Source organism: Ranitomeya imitator, chromosome 1, assembly GCF_032444005.1.
Source record: "Ranitomeya imitator isolate aRanImi1 chromosome 1, aRanImi1.pri, whole genome shotgun sequence".
NCBI lineage: Eukaryota > Metazoa > Chordata > Amphibia > Anura > Dendrobatidae > Ranitomeya > Ranitomeya imitator.
The window spans coordinates 703049103-703066737 of NC_091282.1; the positions used below are offsets into that span (position 1 = coordinate 703049103).

The 17635-nt window shown below is 48.9% G+C and overlaps 1 protein-coding gene across 1 annotated transcript in view; it reads left to right on the top strand.

The window, feature by feature from the left end:
* The window catches only part of EIF2AK4 (eukaryotic translation initiation factor 2 alpha kinase 4), a 152168-nt gene that overhangs the window by 12569 nt on the left and 121964 nt on the right, over nt 1-17635 (top strand). The window contains exons 4-8 of the mRNA XM_069731721.1: nt 8311-8484; nt 9389-9469; nt 10492-10640; nt 14434-14546; nt 14658-14815. Coding sequence (XP_069587822.1) covers nt 8311-8484; nt 9389-9469; nt 10492-10640; nt 14434-14546; nt 14658-14815 — 675 coding nt within the window. The remainder of the gene's footprint in view (nt 1-8310; nt 8485-9388; nt 9470-10491; nt 10641-14433; nt 14547-14657; nt 14816-17635) is intronic.

A 17635-nucleotide genomic window follows, 5' to 3' on the forward strand; every position in this document is an offset into this window, starting at 1 on the left:
GACGTAGAAATCCCGCGTCTCTGATTGGTCGAGGCCGCTAGGCCTCGACCAATCAGCAACGGGCACAGCGACGATGATGTCATAAAGGACCAATCAGAGACGCGGGATGTCTACGTCCTTTATGACATCATCGTCGCTGTGCCCGTTGCTGATTGGTCGAGGCCTGGCGGCCTCGACCAATCAGAGACGCGGGAATTCTACGTCGATGCTGTGCCGGTCTCTGGTCGAGGCCTGGCGGCCTCGACCAATCAGAGAGCCGGGATTTCCAGGACAGACAGACAGACAGACAGACAGACAGACAGACAGACAGACAGACAGACAGACAGACAGACAGACAGACAGACAGACAGACAGACGGAAAAACCCTTAGACAATTATATATATAGATATCTATATCTCTGTCGCCTCATTGGGGGACACAGGACCATGGGTGTTATTCTGCTGTCCACTAGGAGGCGACACTATGCATAATCTGAAAAAGATTAACTGTGGCTCCTCCTCAGTAGTATACACCCCTGGACGGCGTCAGCCTTCTCCAGTTTTTGCTTAGTGTCGCATAGGAGGCACACCTAAGTTTTTTTCCGACAGATTACAGATGAAGAAAAGTGGGTCTCCTGTGAGACTCCCGGCATGGCTCCTTCCTCGGCCCCCTATTATGAGGTGCCCGGTTGAAGTCGAGATGGCTTTTTCCCCATGTCGCTCCTTCCCCAGTCCCTCGGGTGCTGGTTCGAGGTCGAGACCCCCCTCCTTCCCCAATTCCTTTTGGTTTCTGGGTTGAGGTCGAGGCAAGGATAAAGCCCCCTGATGGTCACAGCAGCACCCTGCCTAATCCCCTCTGGGGGCATTAGGTTGAGACGCCTCAGGTAGGGCCTGTACAGGCAGCACTCTGCAGCTCCCAGCAATGGGCCAGCACACTGCACCTGCATCCAGGGACCCCAGCCCAGCTGCGGGCTCCTGTCGGGGCCGGGGGGAGTGCAGGCAGGCATGGCACAATAGAGACACCGGGCTCTCTGCGCCCGTCTCTGCGGCAGCACCAGCTCTATACTGCCTCAGGGGGACCCCTCACAGGGCCTCCCTTCCGCTTATAGCCCCACCGCTGTCCTGCCTTTAAATCCGGGGGGGGGGGGTGGTCCGGTTCAGATCCGACCCCCTTCCGGACTTCCGCGCCGACCTGGGGCCTTTCTGGGCACCAGGCATCTAATTTAGGCCGCGGCTTCGGCCTAGCTGAAGCCTCCACCTCCTCTCCGCCCCCCAGCCCACCCCCCGGATGACAAGTATGACGCTCTACAGTGTCATAGAGGGGGCGGATCGAGACAGAAAGGGCGCGTTTTTACACAGCTTTGCCGCCTTTTTTTTCTCAGCTCTACACCCCCTTCCTCTTCTCCTCGGCTGCCATTTCTACTGCAGGAAGGATTAACCCTGCATCTCCCGGTCAGCAGGACCAGGCCAGCCAGTCTCCGGGGGGCACAGGACTGTGGATCTTCGGCGCTGGACCTAGGGGCAAACTGGTGGGGTAAGATCACAGCTGCGTTGTTTTACTCGGCTGTGAATCCATATTCCCTATAAGGCTCCCCTATAGGTTCCTCTGCATAGCTACCCCTATAAGGTCCTCTGCATAGCCAGCCCTTCTGCACTCTGTGCACTAAGCCGGCTCAAGGTTCAAGAGAACCAGGCAGGGCTGCTATTATGCATTCTGCACAGCCTGTAGGACCGCTCTTCCCAGTGGCAGCTCGTACCCGCACTGCCAGGATTGCACTCAGACTACTGTGTCAGCCCCAAGAAGCCCCTGCCAATGCTTCGGTGTCTAATGCCACGCCGGAATGGGTCACTCAGATGTTGCAATCTGACGCAGTCTATAGATAACCTAACCTCCACATTGCTTCAGGCTCTGCAGAGTCATGCCTCGGCTTTGACAGTTACCCAGCAAAGGGAGAGCTTGACTCAGGGACAGGACGACTCTGGCACATCCACGTCTAGGTCAGGACGCAAGCGGACCCACAGGTCACGTTCATCTGCGTCATCCCATAGCACACGGTCATCCCCTTCTAGGGAGAGACACCGTAGTTCCAGGTCATCTATACCGTCCCCTTCCAGGGGCAGACAAGGCAGATCTCCGCAATCCCCGACCAGAGAAGGCCTCCTCCCCAGCTCACCCAGGGGACGCCTCAGTGATACACAGGATTCGGAAGGCATCTGTGACTCCGACTCAGACAAGGAAACGGAGGGGTCTCTGATCCAAATCCCTCCTAGCAATACAGCGCTAGTTGAGGACTTAATCTCTTCCATCCATCGGGTGCTGGACATTTCTGATCCGCCACCAGAGGCCCCAGAACACAAGATTTCCTTTGAAGGACCTCTGAAGCCGCCTAAGGTTTTCTCTAACCACCCAGAGTTTAAGGCGATCCTTAAAGGGAACCTGTCACCCCGAAAATCCACTTTGCTCTGCCCTGTTGAGGGCAGACAAAGTACTGCAGTGCGCAGGCGCCGGGCCTCTGACCTTTCCGGCGCCTGCGCACTGCAGTACTATCCTCTGCCCTCAACCGGGCAGAGCAAAGTACGCCTGCGCCGGAGCCGTGGCTGAAGATCAGAAGAGGACGTCATGGAAAGAAGATAGGAGGCGCCGCAGCGGACCGGAGACGCCCATCCGACCTGACCAGCAGCGGGACCGCCCCTGGGTAAGTATAATATAACGTCTTTTTCTCCTTTTTCAGGTAACATCGGGGGCTTATCTACAGCATTACAGAATGCTGTAGATAAGCCCCTGATGCCGGTGGGATTACCTCACCCGCGATTTTCGGGGTGACAGGTTCCCTTTAAAAAGCAGCTCTCACAGCCTGAGAAAAAATTAGCTAAACGCAAATATCTGGAGGCGAGGTACCCCTTCCCGCAGAAGGATACCAAGAAATGGACAGACCCACCTGAAGTGGACCCCCCCAGTCTCTAGACTAGCAGCACAGACCCTCCTTTCACTGCCAGATAGCTCAACCCTCAGGGACGCAGCAGACCGGCAGGTAGAACGCATGGCTCGTTCAATTTTCGAGGCCGCAGGGGCATCCCTGGCTCCCGCGTTTGCTTCCGTTTGGGCTGCCAAGGCCTGGGCCAAAAATTTACAAGCTGGCCTCCAAGCATCCGCTCCTGAGCTGTCGGACCAAGCGGTTCAAATAGCAGTCGTAGCAGCTTACATGCTTCATGCAGCTCTGGATTCAGCAAGCGGTGTAGTGGGGATAGCATCAAACGCCATCACAATTCGGAGTATCCTCTGGCTGCGGGAATGGAAAGCGGACGCAGCCTCAAAGAAGTCACTCACGTACTACCCCTACCTCAGTTTGCAACTTTTTGGTGAACAGTTGGACACGATGATATCCAACGCCACCGGGGGTAAGAGTACCTCTCTTCGCCAACTGAAACCTAAACGCTCTTACAAGAAGCGTAACCAAACTCGATTCCGATCTGCGTCCAGCACAAAATCGTAACCGTTCCCCACGCAGGGACAACTCACGGTCGACGCAAAGGTCGGACAAGACCTGGCAGTCAAAAGCAGCCCAGTCTAAGCCCAGAGGAGGAAAATCTCAGACTTTCTCCTCATCATGACTCACGGACTCCGGAAGAGACCACAACCGTAGGCTGCCGACTTTTGTTCTTCCATCAAGTCTGGCTGCCTATTACAGAAGACAGGTGGGTCAGGGAACTAGTGTCTTCCGGATACAAGATAGAGTTCACCTCCAACCCACCGGACCGATTCTTTCTCTCTGTCCCCCCAAAACCACCAGCCAAGGCTCGTGCCTTCCGGCAAGCGGTCTCCTCGCTTTTTCAAGCAGGAGTCATAGTACCAGTCCCCATGGCTGAGCACTTCCGAGGGTTCTACTGAAATGGATTCGTAGTCCCCAAGAAAGGAGGCAGCGTGCGGCCCATACTGGACCTAAAACAACTCAACAAATATGTACGGGTCCGTCCCTTCCGCATGGAGTCCCTGCGGTCTATCATTGCGTCCATGGAGAAGGGAGAATATCTCGCCTCCATAGACATACAGGACTCATACCTGCATATACCGATTGCACCTGCCCATCAGAGATTTCTCAAGTTCGCAATCGACCAGGACCACTACCAGTTCGTGGCTCTCCCGTTCGGACTCGCCACGGCTCCCAGAGTGTTTACCAAAGTCATGGCAGCCACCATGGACGTCCTGCACTCCAGAGGCATAGTAGTCGTTCCATACTTGGACGATCTACTCATCAAGGCTCCCACCTTCAAGGACTGCGAGCTCAGCGTCTCAATTACAATCGACACTCTGAGTCGCATGGGCTGGTTAGTCAACCTACAAAAGTCATCACCAACCCCGAGTCAGTCTCTGACCTTCCTGGGAATGCTATTCAACACTTCCAGGGGTCTAGTGCTCCTTCCCAAGGACAAGGCACTGGCTCTCCGCCTAGGAGTTCGAACCCTCCTCCGCAAACCCCCTCGATCTCTCCGGTTTGCCATGAGAGTCCTTGGCAGGATGGGGGCAGCAATAGAAGCCATCTCATTTGCTCAGTTTCGCCTCAGGCCTCTCCAACTAGCCATCCTCAAGTCCTGGGGCAAGAACCCTTTCTCTCTCGACAGGGAGTTCCGGCTAACGTCGTCAACCAAGAGGTCCCTGCACTTGTGGCTCAAGCCAACCTCGCTAGCAAAGGGGAAATCCTTTCTCACATGTCAATGGAAGGTTCTGACCACCGATACGAGCCTGATGGGTTGGGGTGTAGTGCACCTACACCACAGGGCAAGTGGTCCCCAGTGGAAGCGACCATGCCCATCAACATCTCGGAAATTTGTGCCATCCCCCTGGCATTGAGGGCCTTTCATCACTTACTGCCAGCCTCTCGCATCAGAATACAGTCGGACAATGCCACGGCTGTGGCATATGTGAATCACCAAGGGGGGACCCGCAGTACCCAGGCGATGCGAGAAGTGTCACATATCCTCTACTGGGCAGAGGACACTGGGTCGGTTCTCTCGGTGGTCCACATTCCAGGTGTGGACAACTGGGAAGCAACTTCCTCAGCCGACGAGGAATAGACTCGGGAGAGTGGTCTCTCCATCCCGAAATTTTTTGCCAGAGCTGCCATCGCTGGGGGACCCCGGATGTGGACCTAATGGCATCCCGCTTCAATGCCAAGGTCTCCAACTTCATGGCCAGAACACACGATCTGTGATCGCTCGGAGCAGACGCTCTGGTTCAGCACTGGACCCAGTTCCAGCTTTTGTACATTTTTCCACCTCTCCCCCTGATATCCAGGGTAGTGAGGAAGATCAAGCAAGAGGGAGTACCAACCATCCTAATTGCACCGGACTGGCCCAGATGTACATGGTACGCCGACATCGTACATTTTACAGCAGACGCCCCCTGGCGTCTCCCCGACCGCCCCAATCTTCTATCACAAGGCCCATTCTACCACCAGAACGCAGGGGTTCTCAATTTGACGGCGTGGCCCTTGAGACCTGGGTTCTAACCCAGGCAGGGCTCTCACCGGACTTCATTGGAACCATGATCAGGGCACGGAAGCCAGCCTCTGCCAAGATTTATTACCGTACCTGGAAAGCTTTCTTTACCTGGTGCGAATCTCGTGGCCAGACCCCACTCCCTTATGCCCTACCCAAAGTACTAGGTTTTCTCCAATCGGGTCTGGAGGCCAGGCTGTCCCTGGGCTCGCTTAAGAGCCAGGTGTCAGCCCTCTCAGTGCTTTTTCAATGGCGCATTGCTACCAAGCCGCAAGTAAGGACTTTTCTTCAGGGGGTTTCCTGATTGGTTCCCCCCTACAGACGACCACTAGAAACGTGGGACCTCAACCTGGTCCTGACAGCATTGCAGGAACCACCCTTCGAACCCCTTAAGGAGGTCTCGCTCTGCCTTCTATCCCAGAAGGTGATTTTCCTGGTGGCAATCACCTCGCTGCGCAGGGTGTCTGAACTGACAGCACTCTCCTGCAGACAGCCCATCCTGACTTTTCACCAGGACAAGGTAGTTCTCCGTACGGTCCCATCCTTCTTTCCGAAGGTTGTGTCCCACTTCCACCTCAATGAGGAAATTTCACTGCCATCCCTTTGTCCTGTCCCGATTCATAGAGTGGAGAAAGCTCTGCATACGCTTGACCTTGTCAGGGCATTGCATATATATGTGTCTAGGACTGCATCCTTCTGGAGGTCTGATTCTCTTTTCCTGCTTCCAGAAGGCGGCCACAAAGGTCTGCCAGCTTCTAAAGCTACCCTTGCCAGGTGGATCAAATCCACCATACAAGAGGCCTACCGCCTTAAGAATTCTCCTCTTCCAGCCGGTATTATGGCACACTCTACACCGGTGGTAGGGGCCTCCTGGGCCATTCGGCACCAGGCTTCGGCACAAGAAGTGTAAGGCAGCCACTTGGACTAGCCTACACACGTTTACTAAACACTACAGGGTTCATACCCAGTCCTCAGCTGACGCGATCCTGGGTAGATGTGTTCTGCAGGCGGCGGTGCCCCAAGTGTAGGGGCCTGTCTGCACAATATTCGTCCATTGCTTCCTACCCAGGGACTGCTTTGGGACGGCCCATGGTCCTGTGTCCCCCAATGAGGCGACAGAGTAAAGGAGATTTTTGTGTACTCACCGTAAAATCTTTCTCTTAACCTCTAATTGGGGGACAGAGCTCCCACCCTGTTGCCCTTTCCAGGCCGTTGTTACTGTCGAGTTCTCATATTGTTTTCTTGAGCTCGTACATAGTTGCCTTCTTATAGGCATGTCATGTTATTCATGTTACGTTCCTTCTACTGCTTTTGCACAAAACTGGAGAAGGCCGACGCCGTCCAGGGGTGTATACTGCAGAGAAGGAGCCACGGTTAATCTTTTTCAGATTATGCATAGTGTCGCCTCCTAGTGGACAGCAGCATAACGCCCATGGTCCTGTGTCCCCCAATTAGAGGCTAAGAGAAAGAGATTTTATGGTGAGTACACAAAAATCTCCTTTTTTCTTTATAGTGTTTAAAATAATTTCTTTACTTTTTACTGTATTTATTACTCCCCTGTGTATAGTACAATCCTGTAATCACTTGTGCTATATACAGCAATGCCACAGTATTGCTATTTATAGTAAAAATCACGGTCTCCTTTAAAGTCTTCAACGACTCTCCCCACCCCCATATTTAATAGCAACCTATTGGTTCGCCTCGATCACGTCATGGGGGCGCCGATGTGTACATAGAATGATATGCCCCCATGATGCCGGAATATTAATTCCGCTGTCAGTTTGACAGTGGAATTTAACAGGTGGTACTCCATACCACCCTCATCTGTTAAGAGCAGCTCCTGGCTGTTTATCTTGGCCACTAGATGGTGGCCCGATTCTAACGCATCGGGTATTCTAGAATATGCATGTCCACGTAGTATATTGCCCAGCGACGTAGTATATTGCCCAGTCACGTATTGCCCAGCCACATAGTATATAGCACAGCCCACGTAGTACGGTATATTGCCCAGCCACATAGTATATAGCAGAGCCACGTAGTATATTGCCCAGTCACGTAGTATATTGGCCAGCACAGAGCCACGTAGTATAGAGACTTAAAAAAATAAATAAACATATACTCACCTATAGCCCGTTGAAGTCCTGCTATACTTATCATCCGCCGCCTTTTCCGCTCCTTGCCACGCTCCCGGGATCGCTCCATTGCAAGCTGCAGCTTGTGGTCCTAGGGCTGGTGTGAGCAGGACCTATGACGACGTCGCGGTCACATGACCGTGACGTCACGGCAGGTCCTTGTCGCACACCAGCCCTGGGACGGGACCGGAAGCTGCCGCTTGCAATGGAGCGGTCCCGGGAGCGTGGCGAGGAGTGAGAAAGGCGGCGGAGGGTGAGTGCTGCATAAGCAGCATCAATAGTAAATAGTTGGGGACACACAGGGTTAATAGCAGCGGTAACGGAGTGCGTTATACCGCGGGCCGTTACCGCTGCCATTAACCCTGTGTGAGCGGTGAGTGGAGGGGATTACGGAGCGGGCGCCGGGCAGTGAGTGCAGGGGAGTAGGGGAGGGACTAATCGGACTGTGGCCGTCGCTGATTGGTCGCGGCAGCCATGACAGGCAGCTGCCGAGACCAATCAGCGAATGAATAACCGTGACAGAAGGACAGACAGACGGAAGTACCCCTTAGACAATTATGTATATAGATTACCTGGTGGGTATGGGTCATTCTCACCTTGTGAGCCCACTCTATACACCTGCTACCAACATTAAGAATATTGAATAATTCCTTCAATTTTCTTGGGGCTGCTCACGTGTCTCCGGTTTTTGTCGTCCGCCCAGGTAATGATTTATCAGCTTGCCGACCATGTGCAGACTTTCCTAACTGAACATAACCATTCTCCTCCCAAATCATTTCATGAAGAGATGTTGAAGAATCAACAAAGACAGCAGGAGAAAATGGCTTTGGAAGAAGAGAAAAGAATTGAAGAAATAAAAATGAGAGAGGAGCAGACGGTAAGCCAGTGAGAACGATGCTTACTTTTTTGGAAGCAACCCTTCCTATCATTAGTGAACTGGGCTCTGCGGCACAGGGTGGATGGTCACTCATACGCCTGCTTTGTCTATTTGGCAATTTTTTAAAAACCTGGCCAAATATATAGGCGATAGTGAAGATGTGTCTATTAGTGATGAGCGAACGTGCTACGATAAGGTGTTTTCTGAGCATGCTCGGGTGCTAACCGAGTGACCTTGGCGTGCTCGCATAATATATTAGAGACCCTGTGGCTGCATGTCTCGTGGGTGTTGTTAGACCGCCACAAAACACATGCAGGGATTGTGTAACAGCTGCGAAACATGCATCTGCAGGTTATCGAACGTATTATTAGAGCACGCTGAAGACACTGTTAGCACTCGAGAATACTCAGATAACGCCTTATCCCAGCACGTTCACTCATCACTAGTATCTGTTATCGTGGCTACAACTGCAGGACCTCAGCGGTAGCCATAAGCGTCCATGAGAATACAACGAGGGGGACCTGGACTGCATCAGATGCTATAGCTGACAAATGACAAAAGATCATTAGAAATATTAATTCATTAACATAAAGGACTGGATTAATAAGATGAGAATACCCATTGAAATGATGAGCAGGACTATTAACTATTAATGCCATTTTGATAGGTATAACCTCCATTTAATAAATATTTTTAATTTAATCCTGTAATTTTTTTTTTTATATTTTTTTTTAAATAAATACTTAGAATACTGCACTTTGGTGTTTTTGGGCTAATGCTGTATTCTTACTAGAGCAATGGAGGCTTCTATATATTGTGTACCGCTGCATTATTTCCTTTTGTCTGTCCTTTTTGTCATTCTCGTGCTTTTACATTAGTTTTTCGTCTTGCCTTATACTGACAGAGGCGTGAAATCATTGATGAAATCAGAAGGAGGGAAGAAGAGAAAAAGGAGGAGAAAAGAAGGCAGGAAATCGAAAAGCAGGTGACCAGTTTAGTGCATAGAATGGTAAATTGACTGCAGATTTAGTTAAACTAAAACGGAGACGCTGCACGGATGTAAATTCTGCCATCTTCCCAGCAGTCCATCAGGAGGTGACAGTCAGTAACCTACACTTTGTAGGTAAATTTTTGCTGACTAAAGTAAGAAAGTAAAATGTATTAAAGGACTCTAGAAGAAAATACAGGGTTTGCTTTCTCCACCTCCCCTTCTCAGGCTGCTGATTGCTCCTGCTTATATTGGGAATTGAAGATCATGCTTCTACCATGTAGTTTCATACCTAACATATGCCATAGGGCTCATTAAGACGTCCGTTTTTTTTAAATTTTCCACGTGCGAGAAAACAGACCGATTATTCTGGTCAGACTTTGATCAGTGTCATCATTTTTTTTCTCGTACATGTAGGAATAATAATAATAAAAAATGTCTATACATCGTCTTCATTCTGTCACTCCATGAAAATTGGACTGCACTCGGATGTCATTAGAGTGCTACCCATTTTTTTTTTTTCACATTTATTGATTTGGATTGCTGATTTTCATCCGACTGCCGATCAACATTGGACATATTTCTGCGGCCCACTCATCTGCAGAGAATCAGTCGTCGCAATGGCCCCATAGACTATCACAGGTACAAGTGTTATCCGTGAAAACCAAGAATTGTGCGCGTACGTGAAAATCAGACTTGTGAATGAGCCCTTACTAGTACTGTGAAGTAAAATTCTTAAAAGGGATTTCCAGGGTATATTTATAACCTATTGTAGTACAGATCCTCAGTATCAGATCGGTGGGGGTCTGACACCCATCATCCTCATTAATAGCTGTGCTGTTCAGCATCATTCACTATTTACATTCGGCCATCACTGAAGATAAAAATTGATGGTCGGTGCCAGGTGTAATACCACCACCCCACCAATTCTTATGACATATCCCAAAGTTAGGCCATCAATATCATAAGCCTGGAAAGCACCTTAATTTCACTTTTTTTTTTTTTTCTTTTTATTGCAGGAACGCCTTGAAAGTGCCAATCTAACGTGTCGGGAAAATTCAGCTAAAACTATTAATAATTCAGGGCCTAAGACACCACCAGCTAATGGTGGCCCTGCTGATCATGGAGGAAGCAACAGGACTCGCACTACCTCTGTTGGCAGATCCAAGTAATTTTTTCTTTTTTTTTTTTTTATTTTTTTTATACTGATTGTAATTAACTTCCTTTTTTCTCCATGGTTTACATGGCTTGGCTTGAGAAACGTCGCCACACCATTTGGGCATTAAACATCACTTTTTTTGGAAGTCTGCTGTGCTGTATATATATATATATATATATATATATATATATATATATATATATATATGTGTGTGTATATATATATATATATATATATATATATATATTAGATGGTGGCCCGATTCTAACGCATCGGGTATTCTAGAATATGCATGTTCACGTAGTATATTGCCCAGCCACGTAGTATACAGCACAGAGCCACGTAGTATATTGCCCAGCCACGTATGTAACAGGTTAAAAAAGACTTAACATAAAAAAATAAACATATACTCACCCTCCGAAGAGCCCCTTGTAGTTCCGATGCTTGTGTGTGGTGCATGCGGCAGCTTCCGGTCCCAGGGTTGGTATGAGTGCAGGACCTGTGATGACGTCGCGGTCACATGACCGTGACGGCACGGCAGGTCCTTCTCCCATAGCATCCTTGGCGCCGGAACCTGCCGCTTCCACTGCCGAGGAGAGGACGCGACGTCGGAGGGTGAGAATAACGTTTTTGGTTTTTTTAAATTATTATTTGTAACATTAGATCTTTTTACTATTGATGCTGCATACACAGCATCAATAGTAAAAAGTTGGTCACATAGAGTTAATAGCTGCATTAATGGAGTGCGTTACACCGCGGTCAGTTAACGCTGGCATTAACCCTGTGTGAGGGCTGACTGGAGGGGAGTATGGAGCGGGCACCGGGCACTGACTGCGGGGAGGAAGGAGTGGCCATTTTTCCGCCGGACTGTGCCGGTCGCTGATTGGTCGTGGCTGTTTTGCCGCGACCAATCAGCGACTGGGATTTCCATGACAGACAGAGGCCGCGACCAATGAATATCTGTGACAGACAGAAAGACAGACAGATGGAAGTGACCCTTAGACAATTATATAGTAGATAGTCATCATCTCGCGAGACCGCAATGCATGGACCGGTCACCGTAGCGTCGCGAGGAGCGGGAAAGGCCTTAGCTGGATCCAGGGGCCCACGGAGGGTGAGTATGTAATGATTTTTTTTTTTTTTTCATTATTTTTAACATTAGATCTTTTTACTATTGATGCCGCATAGGCAGCATCAATAGTAAAAAGGTGGTCACACAGGGTTAATAGCAGCGTTAACGGAGTGCGTTACACCGCGGCATAACGTGGTCTGTTAACGCTGCCATCAACTCTGTGTGAGCACTGACTTGGGGGGGGGGGGGAGTGAGTATGGAGCGGGCCCTGACGGCAGGGGAATAGGGAGCGGCCATTTCGCCGCCGGACTGTGCCCGTCGCTGATTGGTCGCGGCAAAACAGCCACGACCAATCAGCGACTTGGGATTTCCATTACAGACAGACAGAAAGACAAACAGACGGAAGTACTCCTTAGACAATTATATAGTAGATATACATATACACACAATTTATTTAATATAAAAGTGTAAACTAATGAAAGTTTAAATGAGGTAGCATGCATAAGCTGGAAAGTTTGCATACGTGTGCAGTACCCAGTGGAAAGAGCATCCCATTGTATCAAATATGGCTCATAAATAAGCTAAAGCATCTGGCAACAAATTGGGAAGTTTTCAGTTTGTGCCACAAAAGGTAACTGTTACAATAACAGGAGACTATAGTATTTAAGTGTAGATTTTGTGTCCACACTGGATACAGCCATTCATTTACTAGGCCAATTTGGCTGAAAGGGCAATAGTGAAATGGCAGATTAATGTACCATATATACTCGAGTATAAGCCAAGTTTTCAGCACATTTTTTATGCTGAAAAAGCCCCCCTCGGCTTAAACTCGATGGAGGGGGACCAGCAGCGTCGGAGCAGAAGCAGCGTTGGAGCAGCGGGTCACAGGAGGCAGGAATCGGTTAAGCCTGTGCCCGCTGCTAAAGAGAAATGATTATTCACTTCACTGGCAGTGAATATTCATTTCCCTTTATTAGCGGGCACAGTAGTCACAGCAGCGGGCTCCTGCAGCTGTGCTAGACTTTCATGCGTGTCTGCTACTAAAGCGAATGAATATTTACTGCCCTTCACGCACAGAGTCCTGGCACGGACAGCAGTGAGTATTCTGGCAGCTGTCACTACCATGCACTGCTTACAAGCATAAATCCGCTGCTGGCATCGGAACAAGACGCGAGGGAGCGCAGGATAGTCAGTAGGATGGTTTATTTTTTGTTTTTCTGATGGGGGCCATGCATACCAGGATCGGGATGAGATGGCCATTCATACCAGGATAGGGATGAGGAGCCATGTGTACCAGGATGGGGATGAGGAGTCCCACGGCTTCAGGAAGATGGCAGCAGGAAAACCGCTGATGCACTCAGCTCTGCTTGCCGTGGACACTGGGCAGTGGCGTCGCCACATTTCTGCCGCTGGCATCCTGAGGAAGGGACCCTGCTCAAGTGCACTCCACACCGCCCGCCGCCGCAGCATCGCCACATCTCTACTGGTTCCGCTGCTGCACCACTGCCGCAACCCCCGGTTCGCACTATAAGACGCACCACCCATTTTCCTCCCAATTTTTTGGGGAAAAAGTGCATTTAATATATAGTTGGAAGGGACCTCCAGGGTCATCGTGTCCAGCCCCTGCTCAGTGCAGGATTCAGTAAACCATCTCAGACAGATGTCTGTCCAGCCTCTGTTTAAAGACTTCCATTGAAGGAGAACTCGCCAATATCTAATCTGTATCTTCTCCCTTTCAGTTTCATTCCATTGCTTCTCGTGTTTCCATGTGCAAATGAGAATAATCATGATCCCTCTACACTGTGACATCCCCTCAGATATTTGCAGACAGCTATTAAGTCTCCTCTTAGCCTTCTTTTTTTGCTAGCTAAACATTCCCAGTATCTTTAACTTTTCTCCGTAGGACATAGTTTGCAGTTCCCTCACCATCCTGGTAGCTCTTCTCTAAACTTGCTCCAGTTTGTTGCATGAGCAGTCTTTGCTTATGCAACAAAGGCTTCCCACCCACCATTTTTTTAAATAGATGCTATATATGGTGATAAAAATAACTAGAAATATTAAAGAAGTGAAGCAGAGTTAAGAAAGAGCGAGATGAGGAGGAACAATCCAAGACCAGCGTTGCGATATTTCTCGGTTCCCTGAAACTCCATAAAATTGAAGTTTTGGTAAAGACATTAGTACCTTTAAATGATGTTGCAATGTCTTTTGTATGTACGATGTCATTTTACTGTCACTTTCCAAAGCTGTCTACTTTTTAGGTAAAACCCTTTCAAGGTTTACGCCAGGGGTGGGGAATCTTTTTGTTTTCTACCTAGGGCCAGTTGGATATTTATACCATCCTTCGGGGGCCTACAAACTCCGCCCACAAAATGCATCCTGAATCTGGCACTGATGCCAGGACGTAATCTTTCATTGCATGCCCTTCAGTGTTCAGTAGTGAACACTGTGTGTGTGTGTGTGTGTGTGCGCCAACAGAGCAAGAAGAAATTAATGAGCTGGTGGCAATCAAAATACAGCTCTCTGCCCAAGAATGCGGTCCCTGAGAATCTGCCTGGGGGCCTGATAAAAGGTCATTGAGATCCATAAATGGCCCTGGGGACTGAGGTTCCCCACCCCTGGTTTAGGTCATATGAGTACTATATATGTATCCCTATGTAATAATATAAGGCAATGTCAATCATAAAACATGTTATGATTCAAGTTTTTTTTTTTTTTCCCTATCTTATAAAGACGTGACCGGCAGTATTCTGCGTGCAGTGATGACGGGGCACCAAATTTTGAAGTGATGACATTTGACATTGGTTGCAACGGCCAGCTAGTTGTACACAGGGGAAAGTGCCTCGGTGAGCTACAGTGGACCATTGCAAAGTGTCTTTTACATTAGTTATGGTAAATAGAAGAAATGGTATTACCTGCGCTGTACTTAGGTATGCACTCTGTACTTTTACATACAGGAAAAGACGAGCAACTTGGCAAATCCATTTATAATGGCTTGGAAATGACATCTGGACATTTTGTTGTGATTTACGAATGGGTTCTACAATGGCAAAAGAAGATGGGGAAGTTTCTTACCAGCCAGGAAAGAGAAAAAGTCGACAAGTGTAAAAAACTGGTAAGAGAGGGGTTTACTTGGTGTCCTGGTTTTGCACAATAATTGCACGGTCAAAGACTACAACAATGTCTATGCTTATAGTACGCTTTCCTTGTATTTCCTTTACTGAATGATATTGCACTATTTTGCTTCTCTTCTATGAAGTCAAGTAAGAGTAAAATGCTTTAGGTACCGACTATTTGCACGGCTTTGTATTGTCATAGCATGAGTAACTTTATGATGGTATTAAAACCTCACATGTGACTATAGCAGGAGCACTGCTGAAATCTTGCCAATAATTGTATATACAGTATGAGACTGGATGTCTTTTGTGTCTGGGAATTGTGTAGTTGCAGTTGCAAAGTAATTCTAAAGTGACAGGAAATAATGCAACTAAAGAGGACACATTGCCTTTGCCTTAGCATATATGCAATACCCTAAGCTTCTCCAGCAGAATTGGCTTGGATCGTCGTATTGTTGTCTTTGTATGTTCCACCATTTGCAAATGTTGTCGGGATATAGAGCTGCTACTTAAACGCAATTTTTAGCCTGAAAATTTTCACTGTTCTATGTAATTCAAGGGGTTTTCTCTTACCCCATGACGGCACCACGGAGAGAGAGGGATCCGCCCTCAGGGACAGGAAACCCACAGGTTAAAAAGGCGGGACCTCTCCTCCACCTCAGTTCGGTTTCCTGTCCCTGACTGGGAACCCACAGCTTACCAGATTCCAGGGACCATCGGGCCGAGTACAGGCAGCGGGGGGCCCTGCCACGGTCACGGGTGGATATCCTCCCTGAAGACACATTCCGGGGTCGGCGGGCCTCGTGGGTATATGTGGAGGGGAGGCAGTGAAGAGGACCAAGTCTGCCTCTCCTCTTTCTAAATAAGCAGCCGGTAATAGGTAGCGGCGGCTACCTGGAGTAACTCCGCCGGTCTAAGGGGCTCATAGGAGGAGGTGACGCCTGTCACCGACAGGAGGGACAATACAGGGAGCAGCAGCAGCTGCGGCAGCTCTCCGTCACCTCCGGCGAGCCAGCAGCCAGTGGAGCACGCGCGAGGCCCGGCGTTACTTACTGCGCAGGCGCGGGGGTCACTTCCGGGGCGGCGCAGGGTACCTCTGGGTAAACCGGATGTTACCTTGCACCGCATTATGAGGATAAAACCGGCGGGAAATATGGATACCGCTGCTCAAATAACACCACTATGAGTGGAATAGAGCAGTCGGTGGAAGAAATTCCACAGACCCCTGTAAGAAAAGACCCGAAAGAGCGCCGTTCTTCGCAGAGAGAAAGGCCTATACAGCGCAGCAGTTCAGGATCCCAACGCAGCAGAGGCTCCGAGGGATCCAGGAGGAAAACGGTGGTCCAAATGGAGGAGGCGTCCCCAAGACCAGAACCGGTATCTTCCTCACGATAGGAGGGTAAGTGACCTCCGTGAAAGTGTATATTCTAATAGGGGTTTATTGTTTTCTTAGGGAAAGAAATGCCAGACGAAAAACTAAGCATAGAGTGTGCCCGCTTTGCTCGGTAGGTTTGCCAGATAAATGGGTCAAAAAGCTCTGTGCTTTATGCATAGAGAACACCATTAGTGAGGAGACTCCGAAGTTCACGTCTGAGCTTAAAGACTTAATTAAAACCCAAGTGGCAGACGCACTAAAAAGCCGTAAGAGGAAACGTAAAGAAAAAAGTATTGTTAACCCCTAAAGGAAATACCCATTCTATGACCCAGCCTGTGCCTCATGGGGAAAGGCGCCAAAATTAGATGTCGCTATTGCGAAGGCTTCTAAAAAATTCGCCCTGCCCTTTGAGGATATGGGAACCCTCAAGGATCCTATCGATGAGAGGGCCGACGTCTTCTTAAAAGGGTCCTGGGAAGCCGCCAGCGGGGGATTGAAACCCAGTATAGCTGCTACATGCACATCTAGAGCGCTGATGGTTTGGTTGGATCACCTAGAAACTCAATTAAAAAATAAAACCCCAAGAGAGTCTATATTGGACTCCGTGTCAGCTATGAGAGGGGCGGCGGCATATTTAGCAGATGCTTCCATAGACTCGGTAAGGCTGACAGCAAGATCAGCTTCATTCTCAAATGCAGCCAGGAGAGCACTATGGCTGAAGTGCTGGCCGGGTGACTTGCAAACTAAAGCTAAGCTATGTTCCATACCGTGCAAAGGTGAATTTTTGTTCGGACCCACCCTAGACGATGTCCTCGAGAAAGCGGTAGATAAAAAGAAAGCCTTTCCAGGATTTCCAAATCAATCCTATAGGCGGCCCTTTCGAGGGAGGAGATTCATTCAAAGACGCCCCCCAAAAAAACAAAAAGAGGGATGTGAAGACAAAAAATTCAAAACAGGAGGTTTCATGTTCAACAAACCGGATAATAAGAAAACAGCCACAATGAGGGTGCGCCCCAGGTAGGAGGGAGACTGACCTACTTTCTTCAAACCTGGGAAAACATTTCTGGAAGTACTTGGACTTTAAACATAATAAAGACGGGCCTAAAGCTAATGTTTCACACAAGACCACACAATCAGTTTGTGGTAACACCACAAAGGAAGTCGGAGGTCGAGCAACTGAGCATCCAGAAAGAAGTCCTCAGTCTTCTGGAAAAGAAAGTTATACAGGAAGTTCCACAACAGGAAGAGACAACAGGGTTCTATTCTCCGCTCCTTCTTCGAACGAAGCCAGACGGAACTTTCAGGGTAATAATAAATTTGAGACAATTGAACAAATACCTGGTGATAGAGAAATTCAAAATGGAAACAATAAAATCATGTGTCAGATCCCTTCTCCCGTCTTGTTTCATGACTGTTATAGACCTAAAAGACGCATATTATCATG